Below are 14,195 nucleotides of genomic sequence, written 5' to 3' on the forward strand. Positions count from 1 at the left end.
ATTATATATCATAGTGATATGTCATTTAAAAATTATTCAAAGAACAAAGTATAAGTCTTTAGGAAATTCATTATGAGATGAAGAAGAGATCCAGCATTAGTTTGCATATATTATAATTACATTCTAATTTTAATTAATTTCCAAATTAGGCAACTAAATTAAATATTTTGCTTTCTTTACCTTATACTACTTTTTTCTGTCAAGGGGTGTAACACAGGTACTTTAATCAACAATAAAATTTCTATGCAGGAGAGTAAACTGAATGAGGGAAAACAAAAAATAGGAGGCTCAATTAGCAAAACAAAACTGCACGTTTTATTTCTCAAAGACAATGGAAAAAATTAGAAAATACAGAGAAATACAAAAGATGTTATAAAGAATAAATTTTATTTTTTTCAAAATGGAAAAATGTCCCTGAATAGTTGAATGTACCTTTTAGTAGTCAGTATTTAATGATGAATAAGCAACCAATTTTATATGTTCTATATAGTTGTATTAAATGATTTTTAAGTTTAAAAGATATAATTCCCATCTTTTTTTATGTTGGCATTCAAAAGCAAAGAGATAACTAAAAAGAAAAAACAGGTGAGATACAAAATGATCTGCATGATGTGAAATGTAGTAGCTGATGAATGTAAAGCAGATTCCAGTTGTAATAATGGTTACTATGGTCTATTTTTAATCTCTCCTCCTACACACACTCTTTCTCTCAACACACTTACACATCCCACCCACATTATCTACAAACACACACATTTCCATAGTTTGAAAACAGATATTTTCCATCTCTCAATTGAGGATATGATTTCTACAAGTTATTCATACTACCATAAAGCAAGAAGCTCTTAATAACACAAGTTTTTATTTGCTAAGCTTAACTTAAACACCTAAAGAAAAAATTATTACAATGACATTGAAAGATACTTTTATTGGCTTTTTAAAAGACAAATGCAAATGAGAATAACTTATTCAGAAAACCAATTTTCAAAACTTAAATGAAATAAATATAATATCTAATACAATCTCTTCCTACAAGGATCTATATAAGATGGGCATTGCTAAAAACCAATTTCCTCATTTGGGAATTCTTAAAACTGGTGTACCCCTTAAAAAAAAAAAAAGATTTTTTTTTTATAAATGACATTTAGTACACTCACATTTTCTTAAAATTTGTCCTGAAACAATCTATATCTTTAACATCCAAATTTTCTATATATATATTAAGTTCATTTAATTTAAAATTAATGAAAAGATATCTAGACACAATTTCTAAGAAAACAATGCAGAAAGTAATTTATGCATGGTTATTTACAGAAAGAGTTTTACTGAATAATGTAAATATCATGGTCAAAAATGTGACAAAACCTATCTAATAATCTGCACTGCAGGTTTCAAAAGACTTTATATATAACAAAGAATGTTTTATGTGCAGTTACTAGATGAATCCAAGAGCCAGACACTAAAGCATTTGACATGGTAATAATTTCAGTTTCATTATACTAAACGTCAGGTCAAAAGTCAGTGGCACTCACATGCTGGAAGACTGTTATCACTCAAATTCTTTAATTGTATAAAACACTGATTAACCAAATGTGACTGGACATTACTGTAACCAACTTTAAGGTTTCTTTCAAGTATACGCAAATCTTTTAAATGGGCACATATGCAAATATGCAAAACAAATGAAATACAAATATTTAAGAGACTGAACAGAAATGGCTTTTAGGCATAAACCATCCTGCATTCAATTTTGAAACTGTATCTTTTCTTCACTAATTTGTCTTCTATTGTTAGTAGTCTTCTATCCTATTGTAGGCTTACAGATCATCTGGAAATTTCACATTGGTATAGGAAAGGAATGTCTGGTCGCTGCAGTCTAGGGACAAAGAAACAATCAGACTTAAAATGGATTAAGGGGCATTTATCTAAGAGACAGTACATTTTGAAACTCATTTTATAGCAGTATTACTTCAAATATATATGCTCTTTTGATAAAGATAACATAAAGTAGTATTTATCCGAATATATTCTAAAGTTTAAAGCTCCTAGAGACCTTTAGCCTAGAAAATATTTGTAACATATTTTAGACTCTGAAATACACACAAGGTAATCACACTGACTACTCACAGAATACATGTAAGTTAGCAAAACTGCCTATCATTTTATAGTTGATTCTGACAAATTTTAATGCCACTGCTTGCAAACTTCTTAATGTTTTTTTTAAAAAGCAGCATATTCTAAGGGGGAAAAAATACTTAATTGAGCATTTTAAAATGATCCAGAAGTACAATGGTATTAATTGTGCTCTTCGGCAGAAGTAAATTATGTAACTTACGTTAACTCACATAATTATAGCTAAAATTTTAGCAACCAAATCCTAAACCATGTGATTTAATTGTAACAAGAGTATTTAATTATATTTATCTTGAAACACTTTGTACTTACTCCTACATGCTGAAGTGTTCTGATATTTTAGTTTCGCAATTCAAATACTTTCAAAATGTAAATCATTTATACATGTGTAGTATTTATACACATACTTCACATGTATAAATGATTATACATGTATAATCATTTACATGTATAATCATGTATACTTTTAAAGAAAAGTATACAGGCTGTAAAAATTTTGCAGTCTCTCCATATAAGGTACTCCTGACTGCACAATAAATAAATGCTATTCTATACACACAGCCTCCAAAAACTCAATGGGTAACCACTAAGACAATCTCTGCTCATTTCTTTATATTGCCCTTTATTCAACTTGGAGCTTTCATTGTTAGTGCAAACTGACACATACTAAGGAAAATAATAACAGAGTTCCTATAGTCATTTTTATTCCTTGATTCAGATTAAGACTGTTAATATCAGTGCATAGCAAATTGCTTTCAATCACAAATTTGTTTTTTTTCCCACCAGCTGTTTATGGGGATTTCACATTTGTTTTATGCAAAATGCCTATCCCTACTGTGCAAGTACTTTGTCATACTTTGTTTTTCAAGCCCTCAAATTTTGTGCTGATGATTACTTCATACACATCCTGTAGCTAATTTTAAAAAGGAAGTTTTAAAACTCTGATTTATTAAATTAGCTAAATTTTCACTGGAAACTATGCATTCTAGAGAATATGAACCTGTTATATAAAAAAAAAAACTAAAAATTTCTGAAACACTTCAAAAATCTAAGTTATCTAAAAAAGGTCCACAGCATATTAAACTTCAATAAGCTGACTGCTGACAGTATACATGATGAGCACACATTAAACACTCATTATGTAACCACTGAATTTGCACACACAAAAAGAATAAAGTTACTATATTAATTGTTTCTTACCTCTATAATAAGAAGAAATATCTTGTTCTATGGGCAGCTGCCATACTTTCAGACATATTTCTGACTTTTAGATAATTAACAAATCCTCTGAAGAAAAGGAGAAGTCCTGAGAAGGTTGAAATAATATGGATATATTATGTACTTCAGCAGAAAAAGAACATGGTAAATGGAAAATAGACAATTATAAACAAGATCTTCTTGGGTTAAAGAAGTTAATCTGTAAGATTCCATTCTTCTCCATGTATATTTCATGCTTTTAAGTATAACTCCATCATGAGAACGTACAAAAAAATTTTACCATCACCCCAAAATTATTCAAGTCTAAATATGTCTAAATTAAAGTAACTCAAGTCATATATGAAAATCCAGAATTACACAAAAATACACATTAAATGATTTCTTTAAACAAATATCAAAGTTACGTAATTCATTCAAACTAATTCAACTTACAGAAATCCCATTTTACACTAAACTTTGCAATTAGTATAAGTACTGAGCAAAGGAGGGTATATTCACTTATATAAAGAATTCAAGAGAGAATTTTGTACATCTATAGCTGCTAATAATTGTGGGATACAACCCACAAAGCTTGCCTAGTAATATCATGTGCCTGTCATCTGTGAAATCTGTATTGGAAAATATGTAATTATGTAAATATTTTAAATTACTTTTTCTTATTTTCAAGTAATAAGACTTTATAAAAAAATTAAGAGGGGGTAAATATTAAAATTGGTGGATCTCTGTAAGAGTTATTATTTTTGCAGCTATCCTGTAAATCTGAAATTATTTCAAAAGTAAAAGTTAAGAAAAACAGAGCATAGGAGAAGATGGTGGAGGGTGAGAAAGAAGACCTTAGAGTCAGCACCCTAGTGATTTCTTACGTAAGTTGTGGTACATAAGTTATATCTATCTCAGTGTTCTCTTCTGTAAAATGATGTTTTAAAATAAATCCATTTATATCACAGGTTTCTTTAATAATTAATAAGATCATGCCTGTGAAATGCTTCAAAGTTTCAGAAGAAAAAAGTATAAAAACATTACCATTATTAGACTTAAGCCTTTTAAATATTTAAACATACAGTTCTAAGGAAAATATTTATTAACTCCAGTAAAATTTTAACCAGAAAATGGGTAGGGGGAAAAAAACAGAAACAGAAGATAAATGTGTGTGTAACTTTCCTCACCAGGAGAAATACAGTCTGTCAATTTAAGATGCAGCATCTTAAACTAAATTTGTACCCCATCTCCAAGACAGTAATCAAAGCCCTTAAAAAAGAAATATGGCTGGAATAAATCAGAGAGGTAAAACAGAAGGATACACAAATAATGACTTAAACAAGTGGGATAAATTTCAGCTACATCTGATCCCATATGCTTCCTATATATCCTAACTCCTTCCCTATTTGTGACCCCCTCTCTGAATTCCACCCTCATGCCCTTCCAGATGCAATTCAAAGATGTTATTGTAATCCAAATGTAAAAGTAATACTGAAAAATGTAAACCAAAATTATTGTCTCCTTTCATCTATGAAGCTGTTGCTTCTAAGACATATTTTGTTCTGCTCAGGCATTTTCTAAAATAAGCTAATTCATATATAGAAACCAATCACTCAGCAGCTATTGTTTGTCAGCATCTTGAGTATATGATGAGGGCAATATTTTTATCACAGATTAAATTTTCACATTTTATATCCCCTATATAAATAACCTAGATTATGGTTATGTGGTTGTTGTCTGCATTCCATTCTACCGTCTAGTTTTCTTCCTAAGATTGCTCCAATCCCTTAATAATCTATATAAGAAAATATACTCATTTAATATGCTTAAATATATAAAAGAGTTTATAAATTTTCTCACTTTTAGGTGGGAAACTCATTAAAGAACACAGAATTCAAGAGTCAGAACATAATTAAATATACAAAACCAGCTAAACCCCTTTGCTGATTCTCCAACAAAGTCACAATACTAGAATAATACCACTATAATTATTACAGAAAGAATTCAGGACCTTGGCTGACGACAAAGAATTTGTCTCCCTAAAGAGCCTAAAGATCCAGAAGCATGGCGAATAAAACCTCAAAGAGAAGAGTGCCCCCTACTGAAATGCTATTATTTCCTAGTGCAATTATTTCACTGGGGAAACATGGCTTTTAAACCTAAGTAGAGACAAAATGTATCCTTCAGGTCAGTAAATATATTTCAAATGTAGATTAAAAGTATAATGTGATTTTAAGATTAATTATCAAGCCCCTAGTGTGAAAACAAAAGGGACCAAAATTAGAAATCATAAAATTCATCAACATGAATGAAAAGATAAACCTTCTGAGAAAGACGACAACACAACGTAAGTACTGTGATCATTAAGCATGAAGCCTTTCCTTATGCCTGGCTGAGTAATGATTAAGGAAGGGCACATTTCAAAGGCATAAAGAATGTTTCCATGATCCAAAAATAAGAAAATGGATAGTTCACCCAAACTGTCCTATTTTCAACATTTCCTAAGATCATTAAAAGAAATTATGCATATACAGTTACCAAGGTAAATGCTGAAGGCAATTTTTTTTTAATCTTGTTAAAATTTTCAGATTTTGTTGTATTAAATTATCATTCAATCACTGATTCTTTAAATTGACAGCCTCTGGATGTTAAATCCAAGAAATCGGGAGTGCTATGCAGAATTATTTGAAAAGCTGAGACGACACAGGCATTCGAATATGACAATTTTATGGTAGAAAAATGATTTCCACTGAAGTTGCAGTATTATTTATATATTACAATTTCAGAAAATATCAAAGTTCAACAACCTAAATGCAAACTAAACAAACTTACCAAGTACAAGAAATATCCACCAAAGCCAATACTGTCCATTGAAATATCCAGTAAAGTAATCAGAAAACTATGGAATGAATACAAATATATTAATCTCATGTGTACCTAATTTAAAAATTAAGACTAGACCCAGTTTGAGAATGGCTTGCCCCAAATAACTTTTAACACTTAAAAATAATACAAAAGGAAAAAAGAGAGGAAAAAAAATAATTAATGACACACATATATATATTTGAGAAAAAAAATCTTGTATGCAACAGCAAACAAACTTACGCAAAATATTTTAGAAACAAAGAATAGTTTCAAACTGCTTGCAAGAAAGAAAGGTAAATACTATATATCTGAATCAAACATTTTCCAATTAAAGAGTTCAGATGTCAGTTTTCTTTTTTTTTTTTCCATAAATCTCTCAAAGTCACAACTACCATCCCACACATACTACAGCAACCTGCTGTTTTAGATATTAACACCACAAGCCACATTAGTTTAATCTTATCAGATGGGGATGTTCCGCTGACCTATGAAAAAGAAGAGCTTTTGACCTTCTGCACATCCCCTACTGCTAATCGCTACCAAGAATACCAGGCACATAAAGACCCCCAACTCATTAGTGCCTGTTTTATTTTCAAACTAGATGTTCCAGCATTCAGTTCCCAACAGTGAGCTGAGAACAGCTAAATGAACCTTGAAGTGGCGTTTCAACAGCTCCTGTTAGTGGCATAGTAGACAGTTTAATATTCTCTGTTATGTGGGAATATGAACAGGCAGCTGGAAGACAGTGGTTGGTATCACTGGATGCAGGTATCTTTTCCTTGACTAGACTCTAGACATCATGCTTCACTGACTGAAAAGGTTTTTTTAAAAAAATCAATTTTTTTTTCATTTTACTTCAGATAATTCTTCCTTTTAGCACTTAAACAGTGTTCCCAAACAATTCTTTTTAAAAATATTTGAGTTTCACTTGGTGTTAGTTTTTAAAAGTGCTAATATAGCCTACTCTGAAAAATACTAAAAATTAGCTTGTTTTATCAACCACATTTCCAATGGGGCTCCAAACTGAATCTGATTTAACTAAAAAATGACCTTGTTAAACACACTATTAAGCTTTGTTCTCAAACTTGAAGTTTAAAAACTTCCATAAATTCATTTGTTGCTAATTTCCATAAAGGCTTACACATTGTATTGCTCTGGAAATAATAGAAATGATTATAAATTGTAAATAATGTCACCATGTAGGCAGCATATCTACTAAAGATTATCTAGATCACTTTTTCAAAGTATTTTTCCAGGAAGCAGTTTCAATTAGTATATGAACCACAGTCTATAAATTCTCAGCTTTCAAAGATTTAAAATTTCAAAGTATAACTGAAGACACAAATTCCACATACCCCTACATATTTAAAATATGTACAATGAAGTGAGAATTTGAAAACTGGAAAAATACAGCTTATAAAATAGGACTTACCTACTTTTTAGTCAAGTGATTAACAACTAGAAATAAAAGGTTTCATATAGGTCAAATCACTGTAGAAGTATTAGAGGCTACAAGAACAAAAACGAATAAAGAAGAACCAAAGCAACAAATTTTTAAGTTTCTGTGCATCTTAACCAATGAGAGGCAACCATAAGATCAAGAACAGGCATTCTTCATCGAAAATATTTGCTATAAAGCTATCCCTTATTTCCTCCCAAGTGAAGAATATAAATACCTTCACCTTGAGGTCACACAGAAAGACTCACTATGTAAAAAAGGATAAAGAAATAAGCTTTGGGGCTCATTACTGAGTTATCAAAATGTTTTTAAAAACTAAATCATAGGGCTGACCCAAGTTGTTTTGCTTTGTTTTTTTAATTAGTAAACCAATCATATTGACTGGCCCAATCACAGACTGCAGAAAGCAAACCAAGGAAAATAAATTAACATGATTTCATTTTATTTTATGAGTTATATTATAATTAATATATAAATTTATTATTTTATATTTTCTTATCTAAAAACTATTTTATTATTTATATCCTGTCAACTTTCGAAAAGACCTTGCTTTTAATAAAACACATGCATTTAAAAAATAATAAACATATTAAAAGTCTTAGAAGAGAAATATGGGTAAAGATATTAACACTAAATCTGTGGTTCACTGCAGCTCAGAAACAAAAAGCAAAGCTGCAGCATGATTTATGAATTACTTGTTGTCTAATGAAAAGAAATGCCAGGTTTAAAGCACTGGTCTCTCAGCACTAAACCCCAGTTAGAATTTGTTGCCTGAAGCATTATAATAAAAGGCAGAGCACGGTAAAGGAGAGTATGAATTAGGAGAACAGGCATTGAATTGAGACCAAACTTGATTCTAGTCCACATACATACTGGGGAAGGCGGGGGTGGCTGGGGGGGTGGTGGTAAAGAGACTTTGAGCAAGTTATTAGACCCTTTTTATTCTTATCATCAATAAAATAGTTGGATTATCACCAACATCATGAATATAAATATTAAGGATTAAAGAATTTAGTGTTTGTAATAAACTATGCCTGGAACATAGTAAGTGCTCAAGGAATTGCAGTTGTTATGAAAGGCAGGAGATTTTTTTTAAATCCTTTTCTTGTATCAACCCTCACTTAAAGGTATAATATTAACCTAACTCAGTAAAGGTATTTTAAAGGGAAACTAAAAAGTCCTGGTAAGCAAACTTGATGCCGGTATATACTTTACAAAACTTTGAGAAATTCCAGTTTTGCACTTAAGTACCTTGTCTTATCACATGACTAGAATTAATAACTAGATAATATAACCCCATCTCAATCCTAGGTTCTACAAGAGAATCAGACCCAAATACCCTAAAGGCATAGGGTATATATAATGGATTAACTTCTTTCCTATGCATCTAGAATATTATTTACTAATTTGGGGAGAATTAAGAAAATAGTCCTCAAATCATTTTCTGTGTTCTGTGATTTAGATAGGAATCCAATTTGAATAGTAATTCATTCTATTACCAACACAACCAAGGATGGACATATGTAACTCCAACTAATTTGAGATTTTTCTAGCAATAACTTCTGCAAGGGCAGAGACTGTGTATGTTCTTTGTATGCTCCATAACACTTAACAGAATTATGCTCATGGTGGGAACTCACTATGCACCTGTTGAAGTAAAATTAAACAAAAAACTGACAGGGGAGAGTTCTTACAAAGGCTCAGGTTTTAAACATCTTAGAAGAAACCAGTCTGTTAAGTCCCAACCAGGAACCAACCAATTAATAACAAAACCTATAATCTGGTCTGGACTGAGACAGGGTCTGATATTACTGAAACTCTGGGAGGCTATAAAATAAGTTTAAATATAATGAAGAAATGAATTGCATCAATAGTATTAACATTTTTGTAGTGGGTAATTTCAAATCAATTTAAAAAGGTAAGTGCATTATCAAAGTGTCGGAATCATTTAAGAGAAGCTGACATTAGACTTGCGATTCTAGTATAAATTTTAGGAAGATTTAACTCATTAAATTAAAAATCAACTTTTTAAGAAAATACAATTTGTAGAACTTATGCATTTTAATTTATTAATTGCATAATAATATTTAAATGTAAGGATAACTTTTAAGGAGGTTTATTAAAACAATAAATAAAACTTGATCAATTGCCTATATCTGATGCTACAGAAACAAAGCTTTGTACAAAGGAGCCAAGAGTACCTTCAAGAGACAAAAGTAAAGAGCTGGGGAAAGAGTATGCTAATGATACTACTGCCAATGCAACTTTTACAGAAAACTACTGGGGACAAGAAAAGTTTCAATATGGAGAAAAGAAAAGGATTTGTTGCTGTCTCCCTTTACATCTTGTACATGAAAAGAAATAGGATTTCAAGGACCAATAGGAAAATGAGAAGAAAACCCTAAAAGAAACATAAAGGAGAAAAGATAAGTTGTGATAGCCACTTCATGGTAAAATGTGTGCAAATTCAGATTTGCCTATGCTTTACTTTTGAGTTCTCAATGTTAAGGGAAAAACAAGTGATAAGATTTTTAACTTCATGATAATTTTACTAAGCAATACAAATTTTTCTGTTTTAACTGATTTTATGGATGCCTGTACTACATCATAACAGGAGTAGCCATGATTTACTGAGCTCATATATTTGTACAGCTAGCTACAGGGTAAGGCATTTTAATTATATGATTTCCATACATCAGAAAAATCCTGAAAGATAGCATTATTAGCACATCATTATCCTATGAAGAAAATAATTCTCAGAACAATTAACTTAAAAGCAGAGCACAGATAAAAAAAAAAAGAGATGAAATTAAAACTTCTTCCCACTGTACTACTCAACCTCTCAGATAATAAAGTTATAGAATGTTCACACCAAAAAGATCACTACAATAATTAGGCATGGAAGTTAAGAATAAGCCCTCAAATAACTGAATTCATATGCATAAAATAAACATTTATGAACCAGAAAAATTTCTACATTTTAGTGTTAAAAATAAAATGTGATATAGGCTATCAAGAACACTTACCCTGACAATAAGGATCCATTTGATCAATGAAAGGCCAAATCCACAGATAGCACCATACCTTCCAGCTATGGTATTGGTTATACAGAAGGATAAACAAAATCCAAGCCAGTTGAAAATAAATGCCACTAAAAGCAATGGAAACAGTTCTTTTAAAGACCACACTTTGGAAACAAATTAACATAGACATAATATTAGCAATACTTAATTGCTTAATGAAAACAGCAGTTCCCTTACAATTCTATAACCAATGAAGCCTTCTGTGCAGACTGTAACTTACCGTTTGCAAATGTATCAGTTATTTACTAGAAAACAACAAATGAGTACAATTGGCTTTCATCTCAGTTCGGTTAACATGAATAAATTCCTTAAAGCATATCACCAATAGGTGATATTGCATTTTAAACCAGCTAAAAACCAGATTAAAATGTAACTCCTATGTGATCCTACCCAAGAAATCCAGCCTCAGCAATCAACCAAATTGCCTTTTTTTAAAAGCAGTATTAGCAATGAGCCAAACAAAATATAAAATAAACTACCGTTCCCAGAGCAGACACTGTTCATTGCTTCTTCCTCCCACCTAACAAAAACCCATGTTCTTCCCCCTCCCTAGGAACCTACCTCCCTCTACAGTCATTTATTTCAGGGAAGGCCAAACCTCTTACTTAGTCTCAGAAGGGTAGGTCCTAAGTAATCACAGTGGGCCTAAACTCCCTGCCAGTGATTTTTTTCTTTAATAGGACTTCTCAAAAACATTCCTTGGTTCTTAAAAACACAACAAGGAGAGGGAGGTTGGTACATAGATGAAGTAAGAGTGGCTCTTAATTGATCACATGGGTGATGGACACATGGAGGCTTATAATACTATTGTCTACTCTGTTTGAATATTTCTATGATAAAAGTTTAAAAAAAAAAAGGCAAGGGAAAAATGGTCCTTTCTCTTCCACTGGATGTCATCGTATTTGCATATAATACCCAGAACTGCTGCAGGCTTCTTGCTACTAGCCAGAGGGGTAAACCATCATGGTGGGGGAGGGTAAAGAAAAGCAAAGAAAAGCAGAGCCAGAGCAGTTATTCTCTCTATGCCTCAAGCCTGCACTTCCATGGACTTCTTGTTTTGTGGAATAATCTCCTAACTGTTCAAAGCAGTTGAATAGAGGCTTTCCTATTACTTGTAGCCAAAAGCATTCTGACACAGGTCCTTAAGATCACTGTGGGCCTAAACTCCCTGCCAGTTATTTTTTTTTTTAAATAAATATGACATAATCATAGTGACATATTTGTGACTAAGATACCAACAAGATCAAAATAATAACCTCTCAAAATCAATTTGAGCCTAGGTTTGATCCTGGTTTAGTGCCCATCTTCTTGCCATAAGTATCTTCTAACGCCTTTCAGGAAGAAAAAGAAAATTACCTAGAGAATTTTGATGTTTCATATTTTGGAAGACAAAGAGGAAACATGTAGGATAAGTTAACACAAAACAGTTGATTTTTTTGAAGCAATTCCCCTACTCCAGTAATTTCTTCCATCACTTAAATGCTTCTTTGTCCCAGCTTGCTTGTTCACTTACAGGAAGCTGTTATTATTTAGTGTAATAGAAGAATGATTTTTGAAATGAGAGACCTGAGTTTGAGTCATAGCTTTTTCATTCACTAGATATGTGACCTTACTTAGACTCACCCCTCACTTCTATGAGCCACAGTTCTCTCATCTGTAAATACTTACTTAACAAAGCTGCTAAGCTGATTAAGTGAGATAATAAATGCAAAGAGTTTAGCATGATACACAGAATCTGGCATATGGTAAGTGCTATAGAAATATCAGCTATCCTCACTACCATACAAAATGATCTCTTCCCTTTACATTCTAGGTTCTATCTTTTCTGCAAAAAACATTTCAGGAAAGACTACTACAAATTAAACTTATTATTTACTTGCCACTTTTTCTTTCTAAGCCTAGACACTGATTAGTATTGTGCTATTCTCTATATCTGTGCTGTCCAATGCTACTAGCCACATTGCTTCTTCCTCCGGCCACAGGAACCCACCCTCCTCTACAGAAGAGACTATTTAAATTTAAATTAATCACGATTAAATAAAATTGAAAATTCAATTCTTCCATTGCTCTAGCCACATTTCAAGTGTTCAACAATCATACCAGACTTAGAGTTACCATACTGACAGTGGAGATACAGAACATTCCCATCATCATAGAAAATTCTATTAGACATTGTTATTCTACACCTAATTGGCTAATATCTGTGTTAGCTGTGGGGAGAAAACACACAACATTTAGATAACCAAAAATAATTTTATACCCATTTAAAAAAAGGATTTACATATGTAGTGGTAGATTCTAAACTGGTACACCACATAACACCATAGCAAACTGCTGAGATATTTCTTTCCTCAGACTTCTGAGGGAGGGAGGGTGGGGTCTGGGACAGAGGGCAGACAACCACCAGCCCTGAGCACCTTCTTCCTTTACAACAGTGTGCTATAAACATTTTATCATTTTCTAAGCATGTCATGTTGTAAAACATTAAGAAGCACTGATGGAAAGAATCCGAAAGAGCAAAATATTCCAAAAGTGTATTTTTATCTTTGAGTATATGTGCATTTAGCTGGGGGGGGGGGGGGAGAACAATGCAAACTGTCCAATTTCTTCCAAATCAGACTGTGGTGGTTTGAAGCCGTATGTTCCCCCCCTAAAAACATGTTCTTAAATCTAATCATTCCTGTGGGTATAAACCTATTTTAAGTAGGACCTTTTACTGAGGCAACTTCAGTTTAGGTGTGACCTACCTCATTCAGGAGGGTCCTAATCTATTACTGGAGTCCTTTATTAATGGAATGAATACAGAGAAAAAGTCACAGAAGCAAGAAGCTGAAGACAATAAAATGCAGAAGAGAAGGGAGAGACCAGTAGACGCTGCCACAGGCCTTGCCATGTGGCAGAGGAGTCAAGGATAGCCAGCAGCCAGTCTTGAAGAAGAAAGCATCGCCTTGGTGACACCTTGATTTGGACGTTTTCTCAGCCCCAAACTGTAAGCTAATAAATTCCCATTTGTTCGAGCCAAACCATTTCATGGTATTTGCTTTAAGCAGCCTAGAAAACTAAAATACAGACTTACTAATATATCTTATATATATATATCATTGCACCCATGCCAGGAACAAGATCTGACAGAATAAAAAGTATTTACTGAGCCATCACGTTTTCTTTTTGCTCTCTGCCAAGTGTATGGAATCCTATAAGCTGTGCTCATGTGATATAATTTAACCATCTTTAATTGGCTTGAGACCTAGGAAAACAAAGTTGGAGACCACTTGAGCCCCTCTGCCTTAAACAGAAAGTGAAGCTGAATAGGTTTTTAAGGTACAGGAAGGGCAGGGGCAATCAGTTTGCAATCCTCTAAGACAAGTCAGAGTCGGCAAGTGAAGAGAATTTAATAAATATATACCAAATGATAAGCATGTAAAACTCCATAAAAGAAATATGTCATAGAGGCAAGC

General features: G+C 32.3%; 1 protein-coding gene across 1 annotated transcript in view; it reads right to left on the reverse strand.

Moving 5' to 3' along the window:
* Positions 1-368: 368 nt before the first annotated feature.
* Positions 369-14,195, reverse strand: part of NDFIP2 (Nedd4 family interacting protein 2) — a gene marked incomplete at its 5' end in the record, with an annotated part of 88,531 nt that continues 74,704 nt past the window's right edge. The window contains 4 exons of the mRNA XM_037799916.1: positions 369-1,876; positions 3,334-3,439; positions 6,163-6,229; positions 10,681-10,805. Of these exons, the coding sequence (XP_037655844.1) occupies positions 3,336-3,439; positions 6,163-6,229; positions 10,681-10,805 (296 nt within the window). The remainder of the gene's footprint in view (positions 1,877-3,333; positions 3,440-6,162; positions 6,230-10,680; positions 10,806-14,195) is intronic.

Source organism: Choloepus didactylus, chromosome 12 (assembly GCF_015220235.1).
Source record: "Choloepus didactylus isolate mChoDid1 chromosome 12, mChoDid1.pri, whole genome shotgun sequence".
Lineage (NCBI taxonomy): Eukaryota > Metazoa > Chordata > Mammalia > Pilosa > Megalonychidae > Choloepus > Choloepus didactylus.